The following is a 16228-nucleotide window of genomic DNA, read 5'->3' on the forward strand; positions in this document are numbered from 1 at the left end:
TTAAGCCTTTGTAAAAAAAAAGAAAACCAATAAGTGCATACTAGATTTTTAAAAAAGAAATGATCTATTTGCCTTATTTAGTAAAGTTGATAAAATCAACTATAATTTTTTTTCTAGAGATGGTTGCTTTTTTGCTATGTCTTCCTGTGTTATATGAAATAAATTAATGGTATGAAATAAATTTATCTAATTAAAGTGAATCTAAAAAAAATAGGAAAAATTTAGATGAAATAACTGTTCATAGATATAGAGATACTATATCATTTACAGAGCTTACATTTGCTGTTTGAATCTAAGAAAAATTTTTTCCATGCAGTGAATTCCCAGACCACTTTGTTTATATTAAGTAAGGCTAACAAAATAACAACAACGACAACAGCAACAATATCAGCAACTGCTATAATTATTATTTTGTATAAACTTTCATGATTCTTATCATTTATGTTGTGAGAACTGGTATTTGGAAAGCACTTTGACTTGATACTTATACAAGCATTTAAGCTGTTTGTAGTAAGCTTTTTTCCTTAAAAGATTTTTTAATTGAAACTAAGTAAGATTTTAAATGAAGAATAGAAACTAAGTTACCTGTAGGTTTTAAATGTATGCCCTATGCTGAATAGTTGAAAAGTGAGATTCTTTTGAATTTAGAGTGTTATAGAGTATTATAGGTTATATATAGGTTGCACCAATAGCATGTCACATATTCTAAAAAAAAAGAAGCTGCTTTCAAATTTATACTATATTAGGGGAGGGACTGTAGCAAACAAAATTACAGATTTCCTGGTTAGACCATACCCAAGATTATCAACACCTGAAGTTCCTAAACTTGCATATGCCAGGGGAGAGACTGCCAGATAACTGTAGAGGGGAGATTAGATTAGGTAGCTGTTGTCCTATAACAAACAATTGAAGGACCCAGAGAGGTCAGCCTAGAAAAGTAAGAAGTTGTAGGATCTGATGGCTTTGAAACGTCCTTGGAAATGTGGAAGGACTACTAAGTGGAAGAGAGAGTAGACTTATTTTGGATTAATTGAGATGTTGGAACTAGGACCAATGGGGATGTTGGACCAAAGAGAGGTGAGGGGATGTCTGTTTTACAGAGGAGACATCCCCAACGAATAGAAGACTATAACAGTGGCTTTGTAAAGTGGTTTTTCTTCCCTAAGATATCATCAATCAGATGCATGTAAAAATAGATATAATTAAGTAGACACTTTGGGTAGGAACTTGCACTACATCATCTTTTAAGTTCTGACTCTGAGATTCTGTGATTCAACTTTTTTGTTGAAATTTGATTTAATTCTAATACTGGAGAGCTAGGGAGTGAGCAAGTAAAAATAAACCAGGTTATGTCACCAATTTCTTAAGTAACCCTGGGAGGAAGAGTAAAGCAGCTAGCCTGCAAAGCCATTCACTTTCTGGGAGAAGGGAAAAGAAGAAAAGAAGGCAGATGACTCTGGTCCATTTTTCTTGTCAGTGGGACTTGTGGGTAAAAAGAGTACCGGCCTTGCTGGGAGGAAGGGATCTTAACTCCACCATGCCCTTAGGATGTCCCCTGGCTAAGGATTCCCTCCTGTAAGGAAAACCCAGGCTACATGAGGCCTGGCTCCTCAGAGAATGTCATGCAGGTTGTACAACTTTCTGGGGGCATACAACGGAGATGTTTTCTAAGTTTCCCTCTCACTGCTGTGTGTGGAACCTGGTGAACCTCACTCAGAGCCTCATGTGTCCTGAGCCCCTCGTTCAAGACCCGAAGCACCTGGCTTGCCACCTGCCCTTATGTACCAAACCTCTGTCGCCTCTGAATTACGTCATAGCTTCTGTCCTTGCAACGTCTAGTAAAGCTTAATACTCAGATCGATTGTTGTTTCCCTTGAGTCTGATTTGGCAATCCAGCCCTGTGCGTTAGCTCGAACCTCAACTCTCACAAGTAAATAATCAGAAAACCCTGAATGATTAAAGTTAAGCAAATAGTTATTAAATATAGGGTGGATTTTGTCCCCGAATCTCAGATCTAGATTGATGTTACTTGGAAAGAGTTTCCCATGGACATGTGCTAAAGCTCTAGGTCAGTCTAAATAACTTATAAATAAGTACCTCATTATTGCTATAGCAGAACACAGTCACATTTTTAGGCAAGATTCCCATCTGTGATGCCCCAAACCTCTCTCATACCAGTTAATGGCCCTTGAGGTGAGAAGGGCTCCCCATCCCACTTCAAGCCGTTGGTGCAGTATTTAGCACCATGCTAGCAGTAATCCGTGCGTAAGAATTCTAGTTATCTTTCTCCCATATCTTCTAAATCCCTGACCCTAGTCACTCTCAACTGTTAGAAAATTAAATCTCCCGTGGTAAGAAAATCCAGATTTTCATAATCACCAGCTAAAAGGAGAATTTTCTTTAAGCTCTGGAAGGGATCAGACAAATCCTGTTTTGTTTTCCCTCACAGAGTCATGCAGAGGCCATGGCAAGTAGAAGTTTTACGCTAGGCAAAGCTCCTTAAAAGTAGATGGCAGAAGTGGAGACACCATATTGACTAGAAGTGAGCTGTGAGTTTTGGCATAATTTGCTAACAGTAAAGTGTCAAAATTTATAATTTGTTTAAAAGTATTAGAGAAGACTTAAACCTCTCTCTTTAATAAGATCTCTCTCCCTGGTTTCTCAGTAGGTTTTCTTCAGTGGAGGGATAAGGTAATGAAAAATTACATGTAACATGAAGCTTATCAAACGGTTACCTGTGCCCTTGGAAGTATGTGCCACACATGATGCTCTCACAGATGTATTGGATTAAACAGGTGGAGAGTCACTGATGTATAGGAAGCAAGACTATGCAGCTTAGTTCTATACCCCTGCACAACTCACAGTGGCTTTGAACTAAGGAAGTGCAGGGTAAGGGGTGGGGATACAGCGGAACCTCTGGGATTCACTTAAATAGCTGAGATTTAAATACAGGAAAATATTTAAAATTCAAGCAATACATCACCCGGTGATAAATTAGTAATGCTATAGCAGTTTAGGGAATGAAAAGCTGAGTGTGTTAATTTCTATTGTTCTTTTGGTCTGATATGGATGTTTGCAAAAAAAAAAATTTGAGTTTGTAGAAATATAGGGCTTCGTAAAGTATAACATTTTCTAGGTCTGATTCTCCATAGATAACTACTGACAATATTTGATGTATTTTCTTGTAGTTTATACACTGTTACTAATGGCTATTTGCAGAATTTCTCAGCTCAACATAAGGCAACCGCTTGAAATCTGTTTTTATAAGTAAACAATATACATATAAGTGAACATAAGTGACATTTCTAAATTCTCATAAAGAAGATCAGTTTAGCAGACTTGGTCTGTTTTGATGTGGATTGTTATTTTATGCTGAAGAGCTACTAATGTTTTTTGCAACATTTGGAAATTCCGATGAAAAGTTATCCCCGACATTGTGTTTTATGTTCATCACCTAGAGAGATGGTGTGCTGGAGTACATTGGGAATATCCGCCTGCTTGCCGAACTTTCCAGTCCTTTTGTGAATCAGCGGTAGGTTACTGATAACATTAATTATTTTAAATCCATGCAATTTATTTTTAGCCTGGGGAAAATTTTTTTCCAAGCCTAAAGCTACCATATCAAAATGAGCATACGTGATATGAATTATTATCACCATGTACAGCACTATAAACGCTGGACATGCATGGTTTATATTTACTTTCTCTACTTTGTCATATCTTTTTTGCCCTTTAACCCATTAAAATTAAGCTTCCTCTCTGTCATTTTGCTGGAACTGTTTCATTAGAGGCACCAGTGACTTCCCGTTGCAAATTCAAGTGAATTCTCTTTGGTGCCCGTCTTGTATCTCTGTATACTTGTTGCTGTTGATCATTTCCTTCTTCTAATGCCTAACTCCCTTTGTTCTCATGACCCTGCACACATCTAGTTCTTGTGTTTCTCTGACCATCCTCTCTGTCTTCTTTGTAAGAATCAGTTCCTTAAAGGCCGGTGTTCCCCAGGGCTCTCTTCTGGGCCCATGGATCTTCTCCGTGCTTCTCCCTGAGCGTGCTCTACTTTCAGGGTTTCAGCTCTTACCTGTCTGCTCATTTCGTATCATGGACTTTGCATGAATTTTACAATCAGTTAAACTCAAGTTACAATTCTACCTTGTCACTTACTTGCTCTGACCTTGGATGAGTGATTTAACATCTCTGCACTACAGTTGCTTTCTCTATAAAAAGAACATATTCAATATTGCCTACTTCTTTGTATTATAGTCAAGTGTTTTCTCCTCCCAGGTGGCGCATCAAATTCAACATGTCTAAAATAGAATGCACCACGTTTCCCTCTGTATTCTCTTATATTCTCTTGTTCAGCCTGTGGCTCAGCTATTCTCTCCATTACCCCTGCTCGACATGTGGAATCATCTTTGATTATTTCTCCCTCACCTATCTTTGGTCCATCACCAGGTCCTACCACATCACCTCCTACATATTTCTTGTCCATGCCATCTCCTTTCCATCCCTCCTGTCAGTGCCCTAGTTCATCTCTTGCCCAGGCTACTGTAACAGCCTCTAACCCTGTACTGCCCAATAGCGTAGCCACAAGTCACATGTGATTACTTACATTTAATTTAATTAAATAAATTAAAATTTCAGTTCCTCAGGCTAAGTTATACCAGTTTAGTGCTTCATAGCCCATGTGGCTAGTGGCTACTGAACAGGGTAGCACATCTGTAGCACATTTTTATTGTTGCAGAAAGTTCTTTTTGATAGAGTGATGTGTGTGTGTGTGTGGGGGGGGTGTCAGCAAACTAAGCCTGTTTTTGTAAATAAAGCTTGTTTGGAGCACAGCCGTGCTCATTTGTTTACCATGACTACTTTTACACTACAGAGGTAGAGTTGATTGGTTGTGGCAGAGACTGTACAGCTTCCGAAGCCTGTCACTGTATGTTACTGTGGAAGAAGTTTGCGGACTCCTGCTCTAGACCATCTACCTGCCTCCAGTCCTCTTTTCCTTTTCATCTCTCTTCTATATTATCATCTTCCGTGATGATCTCGCTAAAAAATCAGTATATGCACTTCCCTTGGTTGAATCCTCAGTGGCATCCGCTGATTGCAGGATAAAATTGGGGCTCTTTAATGTGCCAGAGAAAGCTCTGCAAGCAGAGCTGTCTTGTCTCTTTCTGCCACAGTTCCCCTCAGAAATCTCCTCTCACTCCGACTTGTCCATGTTCTAGAAAGGCTGCCTGGCTCCTCACTCATCCTTCAAGACCCAGGGATCATTTCCATGATAAAACCCATCTTCTTCCAGAATGGATTGGGTGTCCCTCACCCGTGTTTCTATAATAGGGACATGAAGTTATCCATTATGATTAATATATTTTATTGTAAAGTTCTCTCTTTCTGTTTTTTATTTATCTCTGCATTTCAACAAATAATATTGGGGTGGAAGACAACTTTTCTAAAACTAAGTTCCTGAACTTCTCCAAATTTCAAGAGTTAATAATATTCATTAAAAAATACAAATGTTTACATGCCTGAAAGGATCACACTGCAACCACGATATAACTAAGGTCAGCTCACAGCCCAGTCTCTGCACAGAGTCCCAGAAGCAGGATGGCATCCAAATCCTTACTGGAGTTGCTCCAAGGACGTCAACAAAGATCCAGTTTGTTACTCACAGCGACGCTTCTTAAAATTCTCTTCATTTCTCGTGAACTCACAATATCTCCTGGACCCTGCAGCTTTCTCAAGGTTCACTCGATTCTCTGACTCTCAACTCCCAGCTCCTCAAACTCACCGAGCCAGGACTACGTAGGATTGGTTCTTTACTCCTGTCCTCTTTTCTCACGTCTTTTCTTTCTTTCTCTACCCGCAAGTAAGCCCCCTCTCCTCTTTCCAAATGTGAATTAGAACAGATAATACAAACAAATTACCCCAAATAGTGATAATAAAAAAAAAACCTGAATCGTGTTTGCACTATTGGTAAGTAGTGTAGAGAATACCAACTGCACAGTTAACTCCCAGGAAACTTAATTAAAAGGTTCAAGTTCCTTTAGAAGGGCCGGAGAGGAAGAAATACTAAATGATCAAAGGCAGGTTTTTCTTTATGGTGTTGCCGGGGATGACAAACACATACGGTTTGCTATCTCTTCTTTTTTACCCGGCTCGCTAATTGTGTGTGGTGGGTAAAAGAGAGTATTTCCCTCTTTCCTCCCCCCACGCACATCTTTCTTCTTTCTCCTGCTTCTTTCCCTCGCAGCGTCAGCCTGACTGCATTCACAAACTGTTAGCCTTTATTTGTTGGAATGAGTGTTCTAATTAGGTAAGAAGATGTGGATTCCAACAAAATAACTGGTCCTTCTGACTTGAGAGACAAAGATAAGTACGATTATATGAATATTATTTCACCTTGAATTCATACATGAGTTTTTCTCCCTTTAAAAGAGACTGGCTTAAAGACCAGGCACTAGTCATATGGAAAAATTGGCAGAAGATAAACATGGCGATTGCACAGGAAAGCCAAAGGACATGCTCTGTAATTCTGGGTTTGTAGATAATCACCTTTCCAGACAGCCAAAAATTTGAAAAGTGTGCGAAGTGCTTGGAGAACAGGAAATAGTCTGGGCTAAATGTAGTGTTGGACTTGTGGCATGTTAGTATGAGGGAAGGAAGAATCAGTCTATAGATGGGGAAGTAGATGGAGCAAAGAAAAGGGGATCATTGACTAAAGTCTCAGAAAGTGGGTTTGGATCCAGAGCATGGGTGAAGAAGCAGTTCCTTTTCGAGAGGGCAAGAAAAACCTCTTCATGTGACTATAAAGGTAAAGGTGCCTGAGGCTTCGGGGTCAGAGTGTGAGGAATTCATGGCTGGTGGACTCAGACATATATCCCTGTGAGTAGAACAGGCCACTTCCTCTGATGGGATTGAGAAGTGGAAGGGAATTAGGAAGGGAAGTGACGAGTGGGAAGACAGGTTTGGAAGCAGCTCTGTGGACAATGTGGAGTTAGTAAATGGGATGTCAAGCAAATTTGGGAATTCAGCTGAAGTTTATTTAGATCTCTTTAACTTATATCTGTGCCATTTATCTTAATATCAACCTGGGTAATTAAAGCTACTTATCTAGCTCTTCGTATGTGTCACAACAGCTTATAGTATGTTATATGTATATGATACGTTATACATATGTATGATGCAGTATGCTGTGTCAAGTGTGTATATTATGTATATGACAGCTTATGTAAATATATAAAATTATAGGGAGGTACTATCATTATCCCCATTTTGTAGAGGTAAAACTGAGACATAGAAAGAAGTCAGTAACAAAGAGAGGTAAGACCACACAGCTGCTCAGTGGCAGAAGCAGGCTTTGAACCCAGGCAGTGTGCCTGTGGGGCACAGTACTCACCTTCCCCGTACACCGTCCTGCCTAAAGGAAGCTGGCTTGCTGAGAGGCTGGAGTTAGGCCGGGTGGGTGGGATAGATGTGGTGGTGAGAGAACCAGAGGTGCTGATGTGTGTTCTGAAGTAGCGTGAGCTCACGTAGGTTGGGAAGGATGCGAATCAAAGTCTACGGGCTGATAGTGAGGGATTTGAGAGTTAGAAGGTCAAAGAAGAGGAGGTGATGGAATTGGATAAAGTGAAATATGGGATGCTAAGCGTTGTGCTTAGGAAGGGATGGGTTATTTGAGGTACAGCATTTCTGAGTAACACCAAGGCTACCGTGTAGTCAAAAAAGAGCGAGTGAGGGTACGAGGGCGAGTCTGGAGCAGAGAGGACGGAGGACGGGAGGTTTAGGATAGACCGAGGGACGTTGACTCTACTGCTTCAGTGACAGTTTTCCTGTTTGTGACATTATTTTATTAATTTGACTGTTGCTTCCTATTTTCTCTTTTAGTTGCCATGAATAATATCACTGTTCACCCTACACGTACTTATAAATTGGAATACACCTCTTATTCTACAAATTGTTCCTATTGGATATTTTAATCTCGCTTAGTAAAATATTTTGTTTTTTTTTTTTTAACTGTTAATTTTTAGTTTCTGAGGCTGAGCCATTTCTCGTTCTGGCATGATTAATTCAGTCAAATTGAATATTAAGATACATGGATGTATTTTACTACATTTACAGTTTAACCTCCAAAATAACGAGGTAAAATTAGTCAAGACAGTTTTTCTAAGGAAGGGAAAGTAGAATAGAACAAATAATGTTTTTTGTTTGTTTGTTTGTTTGTTTGTTTAAATAAGCTTTTTAGAATATTTTCGATATACAGAAAAGTTGCAAGGATGAGGTAGAAATGTTCCTGTATCGCCCACCCCCAGTTTCCCCTATGGGCATCATCTTCCATTAGTGTGCTGCGTTTGTCACAATTAATGGACCTGTACTGGTCATTATTATTAACTAAAGTCTATACTGTATTCGCACTTCCTTGTTTTTTACCTAATGTCTTTTTTCATGTCCCAAGATCTCATCCAGATATATTACTTTGAGTCAACATGTTTCTTTAGATTCCTCTTGGTTGTGACAGTTTCTCAGACTTCAATTATTTTTGGTGACCTTGTCAGTTTTGAGGAGTACTGCTCAGGTGTTTTGTAGAATATTTCTCAATTTGGGTTTGTTTTATGTTTTTCTTATGATTAGACTCGGCTTAGTGGAGGAAGACCACAAACTAGAGTACTGTTCTCATCGCATTATATCAGGACTGCATGCTCTAAAAAAGCCTTATCACTGTTGATGTTTACCTGGTTCACATCACCGAGGCAGAGTTTCTCAGATTTCTCAATTTTCAAGTTACTCTTTCCACCCCACCTGCCTTCTATAGGGAGGTGGTCACTATTAGCACTGCCTTGAGGAGTAGGGGGTTTTGCATCACATCCTTGAGTGAGCAATATCTACAAAAATTATTTGCAGTTATTCTGCACAGGATATTCGTCCCTTCTCCCCCATTCATTCATTCATTCATTCATTCATATTGCTATGGATTCATGGATATTTACATTATACTTTGGGTTATAATTCAATACTACGTTATTTGGTTATTCAAATTGTTACAGTTTTTTCCTTTGGGAACTCTTTCCGTTCATTTCTGTGTCCCTTGGACATAACCTCATCATTTTGTTTTTTGAGCACTTTCTTACTTTCTGGCATTAAAAAATACTCCAGATTCATATTGTATGTTCTCTGTCCCAGCCCTAGATTCAGTCACTTCTCAAGGAGCCCTGGTTCCTTTAATTGGAGAGTGGTATTAGAAACTGAGACCCGGGTTTCTAATGGGAGGTCATCATTGTTCTGTGCCCTCGCAGCTGACAACCTGGAAACTTCTAACCTGTGTATGCGTACATCTAGAATTACTTTTATATATGTCCTTTGAGTCTTCATATAAATTGTAGGGGGCTGGCTGTTCACTGAATTTTAAAAACTAAAAACTAAAATTTAAGTGATTAATCCTCAGAGATGCAGAGTGAATGCGATGTTTCTTTCATTTTCTTCCAGGTGGTTCTTTGAAGCTCTGAACTATTCCAAGTTTTGCAAGGCTAACGTCATCAACGGGATACTCATGACGGTAGTATTCTTCATTGTGCGGATTGCTGCCATACCATCTTTCTATGGCTACATGTATTCCGTGTTTGGAACAGAGGCCTACGTGAGGCTTGGATTTTCAGTCCAGTTTTTCTGGGTACTTACTTGTGTTATTTTGGATGTGATGAATGTCATGTGGATGATCAAAATTTCAAAGGGGTGCATCAAAGTCATCTCTCTCTTCAGACAAGAGAAAACTAAAAACAGTCTTCAGAATGGGAAACTTGACTAAAAGTGGGCTATTGATAAGCATACTTCATTACTACCTTCGTTATATCTACTGATAGGATGAATTCTTGGCATGTTCTTGTGTTTATTAATTATACTTACTATCCAGGATTTCAGTGTCTTTTTTTTTTTAACCTTTAGAAAAGAGAAACTAAATTTCTATTTTTATCCCAAGATTTCCAGTTTTCTTCTACATTATACGCATGGATAAAATCATAAAAGTTTAAATAAAAAGTTATAAATATAGTGGTGAATTCAGAAATCTGTTAACGTGCATCGGTATTTTTCTCTTTGAAAAGATGACTGTGCCAATTTAGTGCGCTTGATTTTATGTCATCAGTTTTGCTGAAAGAATGGGAACTGCTTTTAAATATGTAAATAGCTCTTAACATTTTGTCGTACCACACTCATTTCTTATTATGACTGTCGATGCCTGTGTAAGGTTTAATTTCTAAATTGTTGAAATACTCTTTTTCTTAGGCTATTAAAAGTGATGTATTTTTCATTTAGGTGTGCTATCATCTATTAATGATGAAGCATTTTACTTTGGGCACATTTAATTAAGTTAGTCCTGGGAAATACTTCCTGCATTTTTAGGTATTTCAGACATCTCTTTATTCCTATTTTTAGCATTTTATCAAATTATTGCCTTTTTACTTTATAGTAAGTCTTAAAACAGATTTTATAGAGCTCCTTAAGAGATGAATTCCTCCTAAAAATGCATGTTATAGATGACTATTAAGGCTAATAGGAGGAATCATTAAGAAAAAGCTTTACCACTGCTATTTCTCTCTGTTTCCCTGGCAGTTTTTCTGTGAAAAATATATTATTTCTATTTGCAAAGCATGCCCTCCTAAGTTCGGAATCCAACATTATCAGTACCAAAGTCTTATGTTATATGTAGTTATCATACTCCTAAGATAGGCTTCTTCTTGATGAGACCAAAACTACAAAAAAAATCAGTATTCATATTTTACTCAGAGTTTATACCCATACCTGCTTAGTCAGCATTTAGAGCATTTTGAATTTTTATCTTTCCGGAAGGACAGGGGAAAAAAAACACAATTTAATCCAACTATTCTCATTACCAATATTATTGTCTTACATGATGATCAATGACTGGGGACTCTGGTCTTTTTTGTTTGTTTGTTTATTTGTTTTTTGTTTGTGTGAGTTTATGTTTGCTTTTGCTTTGGTTCTTGCAACCCAAGTATAGAATTATGTAGTTGCCTATTATTGCCTTTATTTATTTTTCTCAAGTACTTGACTTTAATGACTGCTCTCACCTAAGAAAAAAAGAAATTTAACTGGTAGTGTATACTTGAATTTAATCAAACCCAAACCAAAAGATCCATTCAGTTTCTCAGTTTGAAAGAGAATGTTTGACTCATTTTCATTGTTCATGTTATGAGGATGAAGTATTTCAAGACTTTTGATCTAAATTGATTTGATTTGGCTGTTTAATGCAGATAGTGCCTCATTAAGTCTCAGAACATTTAAATAAGGTAATTAAAATCTCAACCAATAACCAAATAGTAAAATGAGATTGATTGGCTTATACTAGGTACACTTATTTTTGAAAGTAATGTGGAATATTGGTATTTGTTTTTAAAGCTACCAATACTACATTGATTTGTTACTAAATTTAGTGCCTTCCATATCATAGGCACTTGCATATGTATTGATTGTGTAGAGAGTATATGAAAGCACATGGTTTTATCTTGTTCTTTTCTTGCTTTTTTGCAAGAAAACTGGCTTTTAAAAAAATGTTTATATTAGAAAACTATTTTGGAAATTCATTCCTTTAGAAAGAAATAAAACTTGAAATAAATATTTTTGACTCTGAACATTTCTATAGTTTCTGAACACAGATTTTAAACCCACCATCAAAATGAAGGTTAGTGAGTTTCCATATAGCAGTTTCAGTTTTTATGGTTGCTATTTCATGTTTAAAACTTCATTTTTATCTTCATTGACAGCATCTTTCATTAGTATAGCTGCTCACTAAATAAGTATATTTAAAATATCAGTGTTTCGACTGAAGTTTGTTATTCCTTTAGTCAGCAATTCTTATTTTACGCTGGCTGCATGACAGCGAATTTATCATCCAGGTTCAATATCCAAAAGTATACTCTATATATTTTCTGTTACAACAGACATAAGATAGAAAAGACACTGTAATCTGTCATGTTACTTTAAATCAGGTCTTTACAGGAACTGTATTTTGCTTTGCTATGACTGTACCCACCTCCCTAAGATACAAGTAAAGAAAACATATCATTTATTAAACAATGAATCTTTCATTTATTAAATGACAAACTTTCGGTAGACATTTTACATATTAAGTATTTTGACTATATGGATTAATTTAAGTAATTCTATTTGGCATTCCAATTTAACAACTCAAAATATTTATAGAAAATAAAAGCAAATTGGTATACATTTTTAAGCAACTCTATTTTTGTAGAAAAACATTAGTAACTATAAAGATGCTCTTTGAAAGTATAGTAGTCTAGAAAATAAAAATTCTTATAAAATTTTGAAAATGAATGAAAATCAACTAAATAGCGTGCAATATAGATTCTGCATTAGATACTTTATTTGACTTGGGAGAATTTAAAAATTAGGAGCTTGAGTTTATAGAAGTTGCATTCTTGTCTCCAAAATCTTTTTAATGAGTATTGTTTGCATTTATTTAAAACTCAAAATGGACTACTTATGTAAGAGTGCAAAGACATTAACTCCTGCCTAAATTATAGTGAGTTGAAATGCAGGTTTACTCCAGCTGCTTAATTTTGTCGTTACCATTGCTAAGGGTGATCAATGCACTATGACGACCCACTACTGTCGTAAAGGCCTACTTTAAAAAACTGCCTAGTTTATAGGTGTTGGAATCAAATACTTTTCTAAATTTTAGTAATCTATTTAACTCAAATCAGATTTTGCTAAAGTATCAGTTTTTAAATTGTACGCTTTCTCTGGAGAATGGTCCTTCACTGGTGTGAAGAGCTAGCTTGACTACTGGTCGTACTGTTTGTGAGCATGTGTTTAGAAACATTATTCTCTTGCAAATGTATAGGGGAAAATATGTTATAATTTTCATGTTTGTGCTGTTTCATTTTTAAGGGAAATAAACATGTCCCAAAAGACATTATCAAAATAAATGTACAAGTTTCAGTTTCTAGGTTACTCTTAACTGCAAATATGTAAACATACATTTGAATTGGCCTGAAGTGGTTTAGTCTGTTAAATGAAAACTGAAAAGACCATATAATTGTTGAGATTATCAGTTATACTTCATAGAAGAGTACGTATTTACGTGTTTTGGATTCCATAAGAAGCAAACCCATATAATTTTATCAGAAATGTGGCACAGTGTTTCTCAACAGGTATGAACCAGCACAGCAGTGAGACTCTGTGTGGAGAGGCCAGAGCTGCACACACAGCTGCCCAGCCTGACTACAGCTGGGTGACAACAGACACACTAAATCTACTGAAAGTGAGTTCTGACACAAAACGCATGTGATATGTGTGAGAACAGTGAAAAGCCAGCAGGACCTGGAGTTGGAGGAGACACGAGGACTGATTTTCCCTTAAAAGCCATGATGCACCTTCCTCAACCTAGAAGTTATCCCTCTGAGTCCTTCTGGTCCTTCTATCTGTTCCTCTTAACACTACAAACACGTCATCAGCAGCTCCCTCCCTTATGCCAGCACCTTTCTATGTCAAGTCTTGAGGCCTCCCCATACCTGTAAGCTTCTCTGTCTATTGTGGCAAATTCAAAAGTTTACAAGTATGTTCTTTCATTGATAAAAGCATTGAAGTAAGTTTAGCGATGAAACCATAGTTTATTAAGAGGCGATAGGAAGCCATTTAGCATTTAATAATACTTGTTTACAACATGAAGCAAAGCTAATCATGTTTTGGTTTTATTGAGAAACATCTGTAGTTTCTTTTTTCTTTAACTAGTTTAGCAATAAGAGCTTTATAACATGTTTCAGCTGGGGATTCATTATAGGTGTGTAAATTACCTGAATGTTCTTCCTTAGACCCCACGGCAGGAGGAGGAACAGGCAGCTCTGTGTTAGGATATTATGAGGAGGCGTCCTGGTCTGCAGCAGCGTTAGTGAGCCCTGCTCTTTAATCAAGTCAACTTAGTTATGGTCACGTTTCTTTTAAAAACAAGCTTGCCAGCAAATGGCTTACTCAGGGTGTTTTCCGAAGTATGACACCCATGGACTTAAGTCCCAGCCTTTCTAGCCCAGACCTCAAACTGCCTCTACTGGCTTTGACAGTAAGTCATCCCTTTACTGGAAGATATTTTGGATAGTAGTGAAGAGCTGAAGACAGCTGCTAAAGATTGCTGTGTCTGCACTGAAAACGTTTACACCATCTCCTCAGAGGAGTAGACAGTTTTGATATCAGGCCCTATATTTAGACCAAAAACAATGAGAAATATTTCTAAATCTCAAAGATATAATACCTCTGGCTGAAAACTCGTTAATATCATCTGTATATTTATTTCTTTATATCTTTATGTAATTCTGTAATTAAGTGTGCAGTAAGGTATTTGCTACTTTATGGTTAATGAAGCCTAAAAATATAACTGTAAATGTATATATTTTCATTTCTTGCTTGGTTGGCTTCTACTATGATTATGTCTACTTTTAAAGAAATTTTTGCATAGATAATACTCTAACTTGTAACTAGGATGAGTTATGAGATTTTTTGGTAATTAGAGTTTATAGTAATAAATTTTAGACATAGGTTTAATTTGAAAAAGTTACTTAAAACTGCAGTAAATTCAATAGCTAGAGTGATATATACATAATTTTTTTCCCGAGAATATGTAACATTCATAATTAATCATCATAAAGATTTTGGAAATTTTTCAAAATACATTTAACATTTTGAGAACATACCTTCTAATTTATTTCCAGAAGGCTGAAAAATTTTGTTTTCTTTATGAAATGTGAGCCTTGGTAGTTTACAAATCAGTGTTATTCAGATTCATTGGCAACTAAAATAGCATCAGTATTCTTTATTTTGGTTTCTGGTTGTGCTTCATGTGGAAGGATTAATAAACATCTTTAGGTAGTTCCCTTAATATTTTAAATGTTTGTATACTTTATTTGTATGTGTGCCATATTAAAGTATATGCAAGTTCTAAGCAATAATCTGCATGTTATACAAGGTTGGCATTACTTTGTCATGACAATTTTACTTAATATTAATAATATTAATAATGTATGTAAAATAAATATCCCTCTCCCCCCAATGAAAGTCTTGAGATTTTCTTGTGTAAGAACACTAATGTGGTGCAAAGCTTTGTAAGTTGTGAAAAAAATGAAATCACAATTATTTAGTGCAAAAGTTTGAGTCTGCAAGGTGTACACTTCAATAGTAATGAATGAATAGATTGATGATAAAAAATTACTTTTCTGAAATCAAATCATCACTTATAGCACCTGAATTCTAAAGTTATTATTTACCCTTTAAGATGCTCGAGAGCTTGTTTGCTCCCTTCCCACCCTTCTCTTCCTGAGGCCCCGGCCTTGTAGCAAACCGTACTCATAGCACACATTTTAGTCATGTTTGTCAGTGGAAGGAATGGTGCTATCTAATCAATAGGCTCTTTTAGATTAAGTAAAACTTTGGCAGTTATGTTTTTAATCTCCTTTCCTTCGTCCCTGAGACCTCTCATGTGGTCTCTAGTGGTTTTTGCCAAATGTCTTGGCTGGAATTCCTGCCTTCTCAAATTGTCTGCGGTCTTAATGCTGCGTCTTGGTCCGAGAATATCCAGTAGGTCAGGAAGCAGAGCACTAATTGTACAGAATCCTGAAGTGGCTTGGCCTTTGGAGAGTAGCATGAGTCATGCTTCAGAGCATGCCGAAATGTTGTGCGAAGACTGGCAAAGGAACAGCTGAATTTCAAAACTAAAATAGCAGTACCAGCTGTCAGTGGAGATGGGCCACAGGTGAAATGACAAGCACCCAGAGTCCCTCTCAGTAAGTGGAAACGGCACTCTCCCACGCCTCAGGTGTCTCAAAGATGAGTCACCCTTTATCTCCTGTTCCCTAGTCTTTACTGGTATTTACTTACCGTTTTCCCTCCTTTTGGTGGTCCTTAAACATGCACAAAATAAATGATGGCAAATTGGCAACTTTTCTCCATTCTGGTAACTGACAAACTGGCAGGTGTTCCTGGATGCTCCCCGCAAACTGGACTCTGGCCTGTGCATGACCTATCTACTTGAGTGGCCCATCGTCGTTTATGGCATAGCACTCCTAGCTCCCCGACCCCTGCCCTGGCTAACTGGCCCCCCCTCTTCTCACCTACCTCCAGCAAAATTCTGCTGCCACATTTAGTCTTGTCCTTTTACCAAATCATTGATGATACCACTCCAGACATTCCCTGAGCAGAACTTTCAAAGTAG

The 16228-nt window shown here is 37.2% G+C and overlaps 1 protein-coding gene across 6 annotated transcripts in view; it reads left to right on the forward strand.

Annotated features, from left to right (window-relative positions):
- Positions 1–15070, forward strand: part of LOC102898858 (transmembrane protein 56) — an 88076-nt gene extending 73006 nt beyond the window's left edge. For 5 of the 6 annotated variants that reach the window (XM_025052230.1, XM_015595457.2, XM_015595455.2 and 2 more), the window contains 2 exons: positions 3459–3532; positions 9478–15070. In XM_025052230.1, coding sequence (XP_024907998.1) covers positions 3459–3532; positions 9478–9796 — 393 coding nt within the window. In that variant the 3' untranslated portion in view covers positions 9797–15070. The remainder of the gene's footprint in view (positions 1–3458; positions 3533–9477) is intronic. The other variant, XM_015595458.2, reaches the window with a different exon arrangement.
- Positions 15071–16228: the final 1158 nt, after the last annotated feature.

Source organism: Pteropus alecto, unplaced genomic scaffold, assembly GCF_000325575.1.
Source record: "Pteropus alecto unplaced genomic scaffold, ASM32557v1 scaffold106, whole genome shotgun sequence".
Classification (NCBI taxonomy): domain Eukaryota; kingdom Metazoa; phylum Chordata; class Mammalia; order Chiroptera; family Pteropodidae; genus Pteropus; species Pteropus alecto.